Here is a 14341-nt window from a genome sequence, read left to right on the forward strand (position 1 = left end):
TTTCTCCTTTTATTTAGAAAAGTGAGAGTCAAAATCTAGACCTCTTGGCATCATCAGTTTATTCTATGTTTAGATAATCAGAGCTGCCCTGTAATACAATTTTGCTGAGTCAAATAAAGGCTTAATTTTTTTAAAGTTCATTTTTAATTGATTGATTGCTTTACAACATTGGTTTGATTTCTGTCACACATCAACATGAATTAACCACAGGTGTACTTTTGTCCCCTCACTCTTGAATCTCCCTCCTTAATTTTTTAAGTTCTGTATGTGCAGCAGGGGACCTCAATTCAGGAAGCTAAGATTGAATGGTATGTCTTGAGGTCATACCAGGCAGGTCTACAAACCAGAACGTCCTTACCACCCCACACAGGGAGGCAGACTAATTCAGAGAGCCCCACAGATAACCACACACACCCCAGATTCACACACTACACACAGGCACACTAATAGTCCTTGCTCTGAATCCACTTTTCCATCAGGGGTTTCCACCCTCCTCTGATTTAAAGCCTCTGAATGAACAAAAACTGGTTATTCCTCACAGATAGCACTTTCTTACCAGCTAGATGTTTTGGAGCTTGAGAAATAAGCAGTTGTTTACAGTGACTGTTTGACAACACTGCCATGAGTACTTGATCAGTCAATCTCCACCTCATCAGAATGTATGTGTTTACAAACATATTGCATGATTTCCAATATCCACATGTGTAATATATGCTTTCATCTTACTTACACTGAAAGTCCTCATCTGTCAAACAGAATACTGATTTCTGGTCTAGAAGGATGAGGGAAATAAATGTATAAAAAAAAGAAAAATAAATATTGCAGACTTGAGTTGAACATCATGGTAAAGAATCCATTGGTTAATAATGACAAATAGTTTGTGTAATGCCTTTTACCAAGGTGACTCAAGAGAAGGAGGAACATGAGGTGACACTTTGTTCCTTTGATCTTCTTTTTTTTTTTAATGAAAGTAAATCTGTGCTGGAGACCATTTTAAGCTTTTGATTCCAGTCAAACAAAGTGACTTCCTAGGTTTTCACCAGCCTAGAGGTAAACAAGCCTGCAAGAGCCCCTTTGTGGCTGGGGATGGGCCGACTGCATTTTTAGGAGCTCTATAATGACATCACTGTATTGCCCCCTCTTTGTTGCACAATCCTCTTCCTGGAGGAAAGAAGCGGCCAGAGCAACAGAGGGCTGTCTGGGTTGTCTGTGTCAGGGCACAGGGTCTGGTGGTGAACTGAAAAGCGAGATCATAGCAGAGGCCAACAGGAACTTTAAACAGCTGTGAGGCAGGCAGAAGATGGAAGGATAAGGGTTTGTAACCAAAAGCCACCATCAGCTGAAAGAAGATCACAAACGGAACACACTCCAAAGTGAGCTCTTTGAGAAAGTGAGAACCATGAAGCTCTTGTTCACTGAAACTGCGCGGTGCCTCTCTGATCAAGGTGTTCAGATTTAGTTTCTTACCTTCCGCTATTCACTGTTCACCAGGTGTCTCCTGCACTTGGTGTCCAGTTCACAAAAACAATGGCGTTTGAAACCTTGTAAGTATGTGTTCCCTGTGAAAAAGCCGAGGGTTGACTTCCTAGTGGGATGCTGGCACGTCCAGACAGGCGTGGGGATGGATGGCTGGCCCCAGTGCACGCTGGACCGTACCGCTGGTTATGTGAGGTTTGTCTCGGTCCGTTTGCCCAGCACACGGCAGACCACGGAGGTGCGGGGTGTTGGCAGTGTGCTGCGATGACACTTGTCTCACAGTTTTTGTAACACTTTGATACAAGCATTAAGGTTGGACAGAAGAGCATTATAAACTTTAAACGCCAGCCACACAGACACAGTATTGAACCAACCAAAGGCGTCCCCTACCCAGTTTGGAGATTTGGGCTACTGTGAGCTGTTTTAAAGTTTTACTATCCCAGATTCACGATGTTCTTTTGTGGTGGTTGTTGTTTTTAAATTTTATTTGTTAATTGAAGGATAATTGCTTTACAGAACTTTGTTGGTGTTTCAATGGTATTTCTCCTGCTTCTTTCAAAGCCCATATTTTGCATTCCAGTAAAGAACCCGCCTGCCAATTCAGGTGGACATAAGAGACATGGGTTCGGTCCTTGGGTTGGAAAGATCCCCTGGAGGAGGGTATGGCAGCCCACTCCATATTCTTGCCTGGAGAATCCCATGGACAGAGGAGACTGGCGAGCTGCAGTCCATAGGCTTGCACAGAGTCGGACGTGACTGAAGCAACCTAGCACTCGCACACACGCAGTTACACACATAGCACTCAGGAACTAATATGGGGCTTCCGAGGTGGCACTAGTGGTGAAGAACCCGCTGGCCAGTGCAGGGGACATAAGAGACTCAGGTTCAATCTTCGGGTCACGAAGATTCCCCTGGAGAAGGGCATGGCAACCCACTCCAGCATTCTCGCCTGGAGAATCCCATGGACAGAGGAGCCTGGTGGGCTACAGTCCATGGGTTCACAAGGAGTCGGACACGACTGAAGCGACTCAGCGTGCACGCCCGCATGAACTAATGTGAAATGAAAGTCAAGAGCCTTTTATTCACAAAGTTGGCTTGTTTGTGCTTAGTTGAAGTAGCTCACATCTACCTATTGAGTCCTACTGACAGTCTGGGGTAGATGAAGTGAGGAGGCCACATGCGTATTATCCTGCTATTCAAATGTACCCATAGAACAGAAGCATCAGCACCTCCCATGTAGACTTGGCTTCATTGAATAAACTTAAGAAACTTGATATACATGGAAACTGGTAACCTTATTGCAAGGAAGAAACAAATTGTACTCATGTTTCAAGGGATGTGATTTTCACTGGTTCCATGTAAACAACAAATAGTTTGCCTTGTTCACAATGAAAACACACAGGTACATTTGTGTTCTCTGAGCTCTCCTGATGCTTACAAACTGTTCAGCTAAAGAGTGAGAAGGCAAGTCCGTGTACCCAAGCCCAGCAGTCCGGAGCCTGCCTCTGTACAATACGTGCCTTGTACACTAGGTTTCTGACATGGCAGTGACTGCCCAGACACCAGTTGGACTTTTTTGTAATGTAATCAAATATAACTTAATTTCCTTTCTGTTTTTTGGAAAGGAATAGGAAATGTAATCAGAATTCACAGTGAACTGGATTTCACTAAGAAACTTTTGGCATTATAGTCACTGGAAGACTAGGATCAGATTGCAGTGATTTGATGGAATCTCAAAGCTTAACCCTCCCACATCCTCACAAATATTGTTAAGAAATAGATCACTGAAAAAAAATAAAATCATTGCTTCATTGGCTGACAGTCATTAATGATATGCAACCATCTCCCTGTCATTAGCGAAAGTTCAGGGTGATCAAAGAAAATGACATATTCATGTCTGTCCGGCTAATATTAAATAGTATTAAGTACTATACTATAATATCTGTTGATTTTCATGCCAACTCTGCAGTAGCAAAACTAATTGTGGAAAATGCACAATCGTAAAAATCATGAGCTGGTAAATAGAAAATGAAAGGAGAATTAGACATGTCTTTAGTATTGTCTCTACTCTCCAATTAGCTGACAATCATCTTTAGAGTACAGACATTATTTTAAGACCTGAACTGCTGCTGCTGCTAAGTCGCTTCAGTCGTGTCCGACTCTGTGCGACCCCACAGACGGCAGCCCACCAGGCTCCCCCGTCCCTGGGATTCTCCAGGCAAGAACACTGGAGTGGGGTGCCATTTCCTGCTCCAATGCATGAAAGTGACAAGTGAAGGTGAAGTCGCTCAGTCGTGTCCAACCCTTAGCGACCCCATGGACTGTAGCCTACCAGGCTCCTCCATCCATGGGATTCTCCAGGCAAGAGCACTGGAGCGGGGTGCCACTGCCTTCTCTGTTAAGACCTGAGAAGAGTCTCTAACTCTTGCTGGAATATGAGCTGCCTGAGCATCTCATTGTGACAGCGGCTTAAGGGCTATCGACACCCTCCTCTTTGAACACTGTGAAATGTCACTAACTTCCCCTTGACTCTTCAGAGTAGGGTTTTGCTACTAATAAACCAAAAAGAGAGTCAGCAGGAAGAGGAGGAGGTGAAGAAGAAGAGGCAGGGCTCACAGTGCTGAGCAGAAAGGAAGGCAAGCCTAGAAGCGGCAGCAGATCCCCGGTCAACAGCCAGGAGCCTCTTGGGTTTCAGCCTGAGGATAAAGGAAGTAACAGAAGACAGGGAGGTGTAAACAGATGAAAAGAAAGCAAAGGGAGGTAACCAAGCGGATAAGATTAAAAGATCAAAAGGGTTAAAAAAAAAAAAGCAATGGTTTTAGTATTAATGACATTATTCCTTCCGCTAAAATAGTGTACAGAAAGAGGAGTTTTAAGCTTACATAATTAAAATCCACCATGGTCTTGGTTTTGTTTTTCACCACAAGGCCTATACATTAGGTCTACCTTGGGATGGAGGAGCACTGAGACATTCTAGAGACTAAGACTTTTGTCTGTTGAGCTATCTGGAGTTCATTTCACATGCCACATGTAAACCAGCACCCAGTAAATTGTTCTGAGGAGAAAGGGTTTTGCCTTATCCCCCTCCTCCCATTTAAACATCGGGAGAGGGGACTGCCCTGGTGGTCCTGGGATTAAGACCACACGCTTTCAAGGCCGGGGTGCAGGTTCAAGCCCTGGTTGGGAGAACTAGGATCCCACATGCCACGAGGTCAAGAAAAAAAATTAGGAGAAAATTATTTTCAAAGGCAAAGCCCTTTTTCCACAGAAAGAGAGAGCTCAAATTGGAGCCTCAGAATCAGATGAAAAACAAAAGCAAAATGTGAGCACTTTAAGCAAGACCCGAGGTGTGAGATACTGTGATAACTGCTATTACAGGTTATCTACCAGTTCTATAAGTCACAGATTTGACAATCATATCAGATAGGTAAATAACTAAAAGAGAACATAGATGTTGTGGAATGAGAAGTAAAATCAGCTCTTTCATCTCGTGGTGTAACATAAAGTTTAGCTTTGAAAAGTAGGTTTGAAAAGTAGCAAGAAGCTAAAAGGATGCCGACTCTGGGAAGGCACATTGTGAATGGGACAAAGTGTCCCCTTTTCTGGAATAATGGGGGTTAGATGAACTGTGAAAAGGCACATAAAGAAGCACTCAAGTTTAGGAACAAGACAAGGATAGAATTAGAAATGCCCAAAAACCGTTCATATTTATTCACATTCTTACCTACATCATCTCACTTCACCCTAAAATCAACCTCATGAAGCAGGATCTGAGGTCACCCCTTCCTTAGTGATGAAGGAGGAGAAAGCTCAGAGATGTCACTGAACCTCCGGAAGGCCGTTTGTCTTTTAACAGAGTCAGGTGAGAGGGGAGTCTGAGGTGAGACCTCTGGCCTTTCCAGCTCTAAAATCTTCCTGTTTTATCACTGTTCTGTCATGCCTTCTGAGAGCATCCCCTGCAGAGAACAGGCACACGAGAAATGTGTAACAGGAGGGAAAGGGGCCTGAGGGAAACCCAGAGCCGCTCTCGGCGACTGGCTTTCCTGCTGCTCTTCTGAGCTATATATCCCACTGTTTCCTTGAAGGGTTTAGAAGCTGATCTACAAGATTTAGCTTTCCCATTGTTTTAACCCCACTGCAAGAACTCCCCACTTCAAGAGAAGGGTTCAGAGAAGAGTAATAAAATTAAGTCTCAGGTTGGGGAGATTTGGATAGGCGGGAGTAACAAGTTGTTCCTGAAGACAAGGTTCGGAAGCACTGTGGGGGCTTCCCTGGTGGCTCAGTGGTGAAGAATCCACCTGCCGACGCAGGAGACACGAGTTCAATCCCTGGTCTGGGAGGATCCCACATGCCACAGAGCAGCTAAGTCCGGGCACCACAACTGCGGAGCCTGTGCTCTCGAGCCCCGGGCTGCAGCCACGCGCTGAAGCGACCGAAGCCCACGTGCCCTGGAGCCCGCGCTTTGCAACAGGAGAAGGCACCGCACCAGAGAGTAGCCCCCGCTCCCCGCAACCAGAGAGAAGCCCGCACAGCCGTGAAGAGCCAGCACAGCCCAAGGTAAATAAGGACGGAGCTGAGGGAGGGAGTTGAGTGGGACACAGAACTAAGGAAAAAGTTTGGCTAGATAAGGTGGATACGCTCTGAATATCAGAACCAGAAATTGGGATTTGAAAGGCATGGCAACGTGGAAGAGCTGTGGGCTCCTAAAGGGCATGACATAGAGCCCCGTTTTAGGGAGACTCATCTGGCAGCAGCCTTCAGGATTAATTGAAGAGATAAGAGATCAAAGGCAAAAGGACCAGCTAGAGGCTGTTGCATAATACAGGTGTGAAGAGATAAGACACTTTACTAGGCAGTGGAAATGAACAATCTTGGAGATGAAGATAAATGGAGAAACCTTGGAGAATGATTGTCTGGAAAGCAATGGGAGATGTAAAGATGACCCCCAGATTTCAAACTCTGCTGATAGCTGGGAGACTAATGGTGCCCCTGACAAAAAGGAGGTTTTTGTTTTCTATGGAGAAAAATGAAATGAAAGAAGTTAATACTCATGGTACTTTCATTCTGGGTCATCTTCCTATTAAAAAATTCACAGCAGTGGTAACCTCTGAGAAACTGAGCAGCTTCATGTAAATTGACTTTAAAATATGTTCCTAATTGGAATCTTGTACTTCCCAATGATTACAGAGAGACAGGAGCTTGATTCTGTTAGACACTTCATCCGGTGTGAGATCACTGGTCTCATTCACTTTAGAGACAAGTCAGCTGACTAGTCTCTGAATTATTATACATCCATAAACCTGTACACCTTCTCTCTCCCCAAGTTGCAGAGATGGAAAAAACCTTTTTACCTTTTCAGAGGTAAGTCTAAAGCAATAACTTTTCTTCCTGGTTTACATTAAGTTTATCAATAAATAAGATGGAGAATAGGAAGATAGAAGCAGAAATTCCCATATAAGCAATCATGGTGTTCATATGAATTCAAATGCTTAGTATCTTCCTAGGTTATAGATGGTAAATTTCATTAGAAAGTTGAATTCCACATTGTCATCACTTCATAAATATTAAAAAACAATAACAAAAAATGACTCATTTGATTATGAAGAATTCATATAAATCAATACAATCTATAAGAATTCATGTGGATAAAATTCTATCTTGATAGTATTATTATCAAAATGATCTGGCAAATTCAATTCCAATGACCGACTGGTTCCAATGCAATAAAATTTCTAAGCAGTAAAATTTCACCATAACAAAGACTAGAGGGACTTAGATAAATTGTATCATATACAAGCTTAGAACTACATGCTTTTCATTTAGTAGCAAAAGTAGGATAATCATTGAAACTGCTCTCATTTCTTAAAATGTTATAAATGAACTAAATCACTGTGCTCGTTTGACTCCCAGGAATTGTTCAAAGTGGTCTCCTCACAAAATATACAAGAGAGTTGATCATTTCTTCAAAAGAAGAGAAATGCTCGTCCAACTATAAAACAGCTATGTCAAATGCTGTGCTTCATAGGTCCGTTTATTGGAAGAGTCCCCATAAGCTGTATTAAACCTTCAGCTGCAACATTCTTCACACCTTTGCCTTTTTTTCCCTTGAGTCATCCATGTTAATAATTGACAATATTACAGTCATCTCAGGTGAGAATTAGTCAAGATCAATGGCTTATCTTCTGACTAACGCTTTCTTCCTTGCAGTTAATGGGTTATCAAAGATATTCTCAAACAAAGATATAAGTTTGTGTTATACACTGGACAAGGTATATCTTGTACATATACAAGATACATGTAAAGGTCTATTTTCTAGAGAAACAATAGCTGGAGTGACCTCATCAATTCACTAATCCCTACCATAATGCCATCTATAAAGCAAAAATTCCTTTCAGGAGTGTGGGACAGATTAACATAATGTTCCTTTTAAAAGAGAAGAATTGCAAAATTAAGCTTTTTTGCATGGAAACAATAGGGAAGAACTTCAGAGAGAAGGCAAGAAAATAACTTTTTTTTTTCTTTTTCCTGACATTAAAAAAAATTTTTTTTTGCCCATTACCTTTCAGTTCTTCCTCACATAGGATACATTGATATTACAGAACTGTATTCACAATGAACATGCAGGTCTGTTTTATCTTTCATTTATGTAATACTGGCTAGCGTTCACCCCTGCACAGTTCCAGCTGCCCAGCTGCCCGGAACACTGAGCCCCATAGCTTCCTTGTCTTCCTTTCTGGTCACATCTGCCCAGTCACCCTGTTTGGTCAGGCTGCTTACTTACTTACTGTCCTTCACCCCAGGCCTTCCTCCGCCTTTCCACACTTCTAGCACACATCCTTTCTCGCCCGATGATGGCACCCACCGTGGTCACTTCCTGTCCCCCAGCTCCTCCTGCAATCAGCTATCGGAGTGACCTTCCCACAGCACACCCATTACTAGGGAGTACACACCCGCCCCAGAGGAATGTTTTTACACAGGTCTTAAAGAATGCTTGGTGGGGGAGGCCAAGACATTCCTCACAGGGAAGTAACCCAGAAATTTCATGGGACTTAAGTTATCCCGACTCCAAATGCTGACCTTGGATATTCACAGTTATTGAAGCCTGTCAGGCTGAAGTGGACAGTCCTGACCAGGTGCCAGTGATGAGAAGACATGACCTAGGGCCCTGAGAGACAGCCCCCTCGGCCCAGCAGTTAGTCCAATAAAACCCCTTTAGGCACTTGTGGAGCTACCCGCCAGGCCTCCCCCCAGAGAAGAAGCTGTTTCAGCATACACCCAAAAGTCATATTTCTCATCAGTAACATTGCAAAGGCTCATATTAATAAAAATTGTGTTCTTGCAACAGATGATATCTTCTTTTTCCTCAGCCACTTTAGCCTTTGAGGCCTTTTTCGACCTTTTAACGCAAAAGATTTGTGTATCTCCTTTTCTCTGTGAGGGAAGCCTTCCTGTAACACCAATCAAAACATGCCATTTAAGGATGTACAGTGAGTGGAAAATCAGTCGTCCTGCCAGTTCACATGACCAAAAAAAAAAAAAAAAGGAATCTATTATAGAGATATTTGACGTTACAAATGATTAAGGCCTTCAGAAAAAGAAATAAAACGAACTTTGGGAGAGCAGGGAATGATGCCACTTCCTAAATGTGAGACTTTTTCTCACATAAAAAGCCTATCATTTGTAAAGTGCTTTACCACTTACAAAATCCTTCCACATATGTTTTTCTTATTTAATTCCCATAGTAATTTTGTGATCTGTTGTGATACTGCTTTACAGATATGGAAATTGACCCTTAGAGAAATTAATCGGATGCTCCCTGATCTCGAAATTAATAAGTAACAATCTTGAGTTAAATCTGTGTCTTATTTCTCCTAATTCAGTGCACTTTCCAGTTTCCCATACATTCATTATGTAGGTGGTTCCATGTGACTTAAGAAGTAGAGTAAAATGTTATTTTATCTATCTTTTTCTGTAAGTTATAAGGCACAAATGGTGCATACAGTGAGTGTCATTTCCCATATAGTCATTACTTTTCTTTTTTGTTAATTTTTTAATTGAAGGATAACTGCTTTACAGAATTTTGCTGTTTTCTGTCAAACCTCAACATGAATCAGCCATAGGTATGCATATGTCCCCTCCCTGTTGGACCTCCCTCCCATTTCTCTCCCCATCCCACCCCCTAGGTTGATACTGAGCCCCTGTTTGAGTTTCCTGAGCCACACAGCAAATTCCCCTTGGCTATCTATTTACATACGATAATGTAAGTTTCCATGGTACTCTCCCCATACATCATACGGCATTTCAAGATCAGAGTTAAGAGGTTTATTTGTCAGAAAGACGGAGCCATATTAAAGTGTTTTATTTTGCTACACCTAACTGCTTGCAGGCTTTATGCTGCTTCTGCCACATTATCAATGGATATTTCAACACCAAGATCATTGCTAGAAACTTTCTCTGACAGTATGCCATCTACCACATGTCATCACTTCTCCTTTGCCTTCAGAATGAAGATGTAGTATTCAGTAATGTAACAGGAACAAAACCATTCGCCCTTTGTGATACTGACACACACACACGTAATGATAACACTGAAGGCTGGAAAGGAAGGGGGACTTCTATTACGTCTGTTTGCAGACACCACTGCATTATTTCTGTTACAAGGGGTGAAAGAGTAGTCTGCATGTCTCAGAACTGAAATTTACTGACAGGTGGCACTCATGTAACCCATGTTTGACTAAGGGAAAAACTGAGTTTCTTCTTTTTTTCTGACTGGTTTCTATGTCAAAACACAAAAACACCAACTGTTAACCCACCTCCAGCAATAATAACGTAAAATCATTCAAGGACTTTATAATTTACGAAGTCTTGTTGTATTCTTTTCTTTAATCATAACGCCACCTATTAGAGGGGTTACCCTCAACTTATAGATGTGAAAGCTAAGGTCTGTTGACTTGGTCATGGTCATATAGCTGTTATTTGACTTGGTCTCAAAATTTCTCATCCCAAATCTCTTCACTTTTTCACAGATTCTGAGATGACTGAACACACGCACACATACATTCCTTGTGACTTTCAGGAAATAGGAATGATGACAAAGAAAGCCTTAAAAGGTGGAGTTATACACATAGTTATTTTTGCTGCTCCTGACATTTCTTCATGTGTTTTCATGGCCTGCGTAGTGGTGTTCTCCTTAAACTCTAGCACTTCAATATTGCATTTTTCAAGCATATGAATGGACAATGCCCAGCTGCCCCTAAAGACCAGGCTGACATAACATGAGCTCTTTGTTTGCTCAGGGAGTCGGCGCAACTTGTGCCCTGCCAGCTGCTTTGTCCAGTCTTAACCTTGTTCTGTAAGAACCACCTGTACAAGTGGTTGAATAATGAATTCCACACTCCAATTTGTCTTGAGATATTCTCTTAAGATTAAATTGGATACTACCTCTGAGCATGAATAATATACCACTCTCTGAAATAGATTTGGACCACTGCAGCCAAGTGGACACGGACTTCAAAACACTACAAGGAGAAGGAGTATATTTATGGGGAGCTTCTTAGACGAAGAAACTGCTGAGACAGAGAAACATTTAGTGCCGCACTCAGGATGCCAAGCGATGCATCTGGGTGTGTTAGAGCTTGGAATGTGAACAATTGCCCGGGCCTAGTCATTTCATTTCAGATAGTACATTGCTCTAAGATTATGGTGTGAAAACTAGATTATATCCTTTTTACTGGGGGGAGAAATGATTCGTAAAAGAAATGTATCCAGAGAAATGGGCTTTTTAACTTTGGGAACTGATGCCAGAATCGCTTGAGATCCTGCAGAAACTTTGGTGGTAACTTAAATATCGCAAAAGACAAGTTCGTGACTCAATGCAGAGAGAGCCTTTTCTGTACATGCTCCCCCTTTGCACTGAACTTGAAGGTCAGTCCTTTTCAGGACTTAGAAGCCACTGATAATTTCACTGCATAAGCCACTGGCAATCATCAGACAATATGTCAACAAAAACTTGGAAATTCATAGTATTTAAATAACATCTTCATCCTGTAATCAGTGCAGTCATTGAGGAGAGTTTACATATGTGCTTTACTCCTAGTCAAGCAAAAACAAGCACCTCCTCATGCCCTGATGAAAGCACACCTTATCTGAACATGAGCCAAGCATGTTGTTGCTGGACTGAGGGAAAGGGACCATGCTGGGTTTGCCTGGACGTTTTCTGTTCTGCTTGTAGGCAGAACCTTGAGATATCTGGAAGCTGCGAGTCTGCTACCTACAGGGATGGTTATTCCCCTGGAAATTTGATTGTGAGTGGACTGTGGCATCGGACTTGTTTGTTCCAAGTGACCTTATCTCAGCATCAAAACTTGACCTGGAGGGGTGGCGGGGTGGGGGGAAGGGAGGAAGGCTCACGAACGAGGTACCATAGGTAAAATTACGGCTGATTTGCATTGTTGTATGGCAGAAACCAACACAACACTGGGGAGCAATTTTCCTCCAATTAAAAAATTAAATTAAATTTAAAAGCTTGGTTCAGGGCCCGGAGGTCATGCTTCCCCATTCAGTCGGGGGAAGCAGGGGTCAGAGCAGGAGTGGAATGACATGTGTGACCGAAAGTGGGGAAGCCACTTTTCATGGAGAGGCACTCCCTCCCTGCTCATGTAGCAGCACTACAGAGAATGCTGCTTTTAAGCTGTTTAAATTTGGTCTGCAGGGGATTATTTCATGATCCTGGAGTGCTTCCTGCATCTGTTTAGTCTTAAATGCTTCCTAAAACATTTTTCAAAATCCAGTCGTGATGTTCTAATCCTTCCTAATACATGCACTGCTTAAAATGCAACTCTTCTTTTTTAAATCCTAGCTTTGAAAATGCAAATAAATGTGTGAGTCTTAAGAACAGATTGGAAAAAAAAAAAAAGAGTGAGGGCTGGTGGATGCATAACTGAATGTCGAGGGTCCTGTGGTTCATGCACCTTACAGAAAACTTCAGTCTGTGTCTGTCTGGTCCCTTCAGTAAGAAAAGCTGAGGCGTTGCTGTCACGGCCACTTCTAGGCTGGATGAGGGTAAAATGAATGTTCTGCACTCCCTCTACTGGCTCTGAAACAGCAGCAGCTTATTAACTGGACCTATTTTTAGACGTATTTCCCCATTAAAAAAAAAAAAAGTGATGTGTAGAAAAAGCAAGCAAAAACTGGGAAAGCTATTTTACTATTCATTTAAAATGTCAAGGAAAGCAAACATCTGCTCAGTGCCGTTGGTTAGGATGAACAAGAAAGCCTGCTTGTTGTAGGCCTTGCAGCAAAGTACTAAGCGGCGAGGGGCTCCTCCCCATCCCTGAAGCGTATCTGTAACAGCCTTGTAAAAATTGCTCATGCGTGTGTGCTAAGTCAGTTCAGTCGTATGCGACTCTTTGCGACCCCGTGGACTGCATTCTGCCAGATTCCTCTGTCCATGGGATTCTCCAGGCAAGAATACTGGAGTGGGTTGCCATGCCCTCCTCCAGGGAATCTCCCTGACCTAGCCTTGTAAAACTTACTCAGTCCTTTTCAAATGCTAAAATAATCTTTCCCCACAGCTCAATGAACCAAAATAAGTATGTTTTGTGTGTTCACAACAGTCCGGGAAGGCAACAGCATTTGTCTGACTTGGTTGATGTGGGAAGGAGCAGTGGGGGTGTCTTTCTCCTAGTGTCAGAAAGGAAAGCTAAAGGATCATCAGCGGAAACACCACAGCCCAGGGGAGGCCACTGCCTTGCCGGAGGGCATGGTCCGCCCAAGCCTGGAAGAGTCACAGCCCTGCGGGATTCATAGCAGCGGTCCTGCTCGCACCCAGAGCAGAGGCTGGCAGGAGGCAGACGCCCCAGAGGTCAGGGCTCCTGCGGCCCCAGCCCTGTCTCACTCTTGCTGATCGGCATGTCGAGGTTCTCCTGCAGAGCCCGTCTTCTGCCTGGGCTCTGCTCTATGCTTTCCACTCTTTCTCGCTTGCCTCCCCAGGCGTCTGGATGCCAACCGCATCAGCTCCGTGGCCCCCAGCTGCTTCCGAGGCCTGCATTCCCTGAGGCATCTGTGGCTGGACGACAACGCGCTGACGGAGATCCCGGTCCAGGCTCTCAGAAGCCTGTCGGCGCTGCAGGCCATGACCTTGGCCCTGAACAAAATACACCACATACCAGACTATGCCTTTGGAAACCTCTCCAGCTTGGTGGTTCTGTAAGTTTTATTGAGTTTTTCTCCCACTTCTCTCACAGTTTCTAAATTCACCAAGACCTTGTAATTCTCTGTGGGACCTTGACCTTAAAATGATAGCACTTCAGACTTTGAAGAGGGACATTTTAAGGGAGGAAACCCCCCCCCCAAAATGACTCATAAATGTTCTAATCGTGTAAAAGAATCAAACAACATTTATCAAGCACCTGGTAAGTGCTAAGCACTGCTAGGCATCCAGAAATAACAAAATATGACCCCTATCTCAGGGAAACCATTGTATATTACACGGGTAATCACCACACTGTATAGTTAGTCCCATGACCAAAGTTAATAAAAATCCCTTATTTCTGATAGTAATTTGTAATGCAGGTCAAACTGAAATATGCCCTTCTTATTATTTAATAAGTACCTCTTAAACCCCTTCCAAAGTAACAGAAGCAAGGGACAAACCCTTGACAACAAGTTATGCATTTGTAAGGCTTTTTGCCTTTGAGGTCTAGATTTCATTATTTTAAGTAAACTAAAATGGTTCTCAAGTAATAGTTGGAAAAATAAACAGTTCAAGAGGGCAGCAATATGCCCCACATGTACAATACAGTAGTCAGTGCTGACAGAGGACAGCAGGAGCTGCTTGAAAGGCTCACAGATTAGCTTTCTTCGA

The 14341-nt window shown here is 43.0% G+C and overlaps 1 protein-coding gene across 1 annotated transcript in view; it reads left to right on the forward strand.

Annotated features, from left to right (window-relative positions):
• LGR5 (leucine rich repeat containing G protein-coupled receptor 5) overlaps positions 1–14341 on the forward strand; it is a 125729-nt gene that overhangs the window by 80870 nt on the left and 30518 nt on the right. The window contains exon 5 of the mRNA XM_020904152.2: positions 13468–13683. Coding sequence (XP_020759811.2) covers positions 13468–13683 — 216 coding nt within the window. The remainder of the gene's footprint in view (positions 1–13467; positions 13684–14341) is intronic.

Source organism: Odocoileus virginianus, chromosome 24 (assembly GCF_023699985.2).
Source record: "Odocoileus virginianus isolate 20LAN1187 ecotype Illinois chromosome 24, Ovbor_1.2, whole genome shotgun sequence".
In the NCBI taxonomy this organism is placed as follows: Eukaryota; Metazoa; Chordata; class Mammalia; order Artiodactyla; family Cervidae; genus Odocoileus; species Odocoileus virginianus.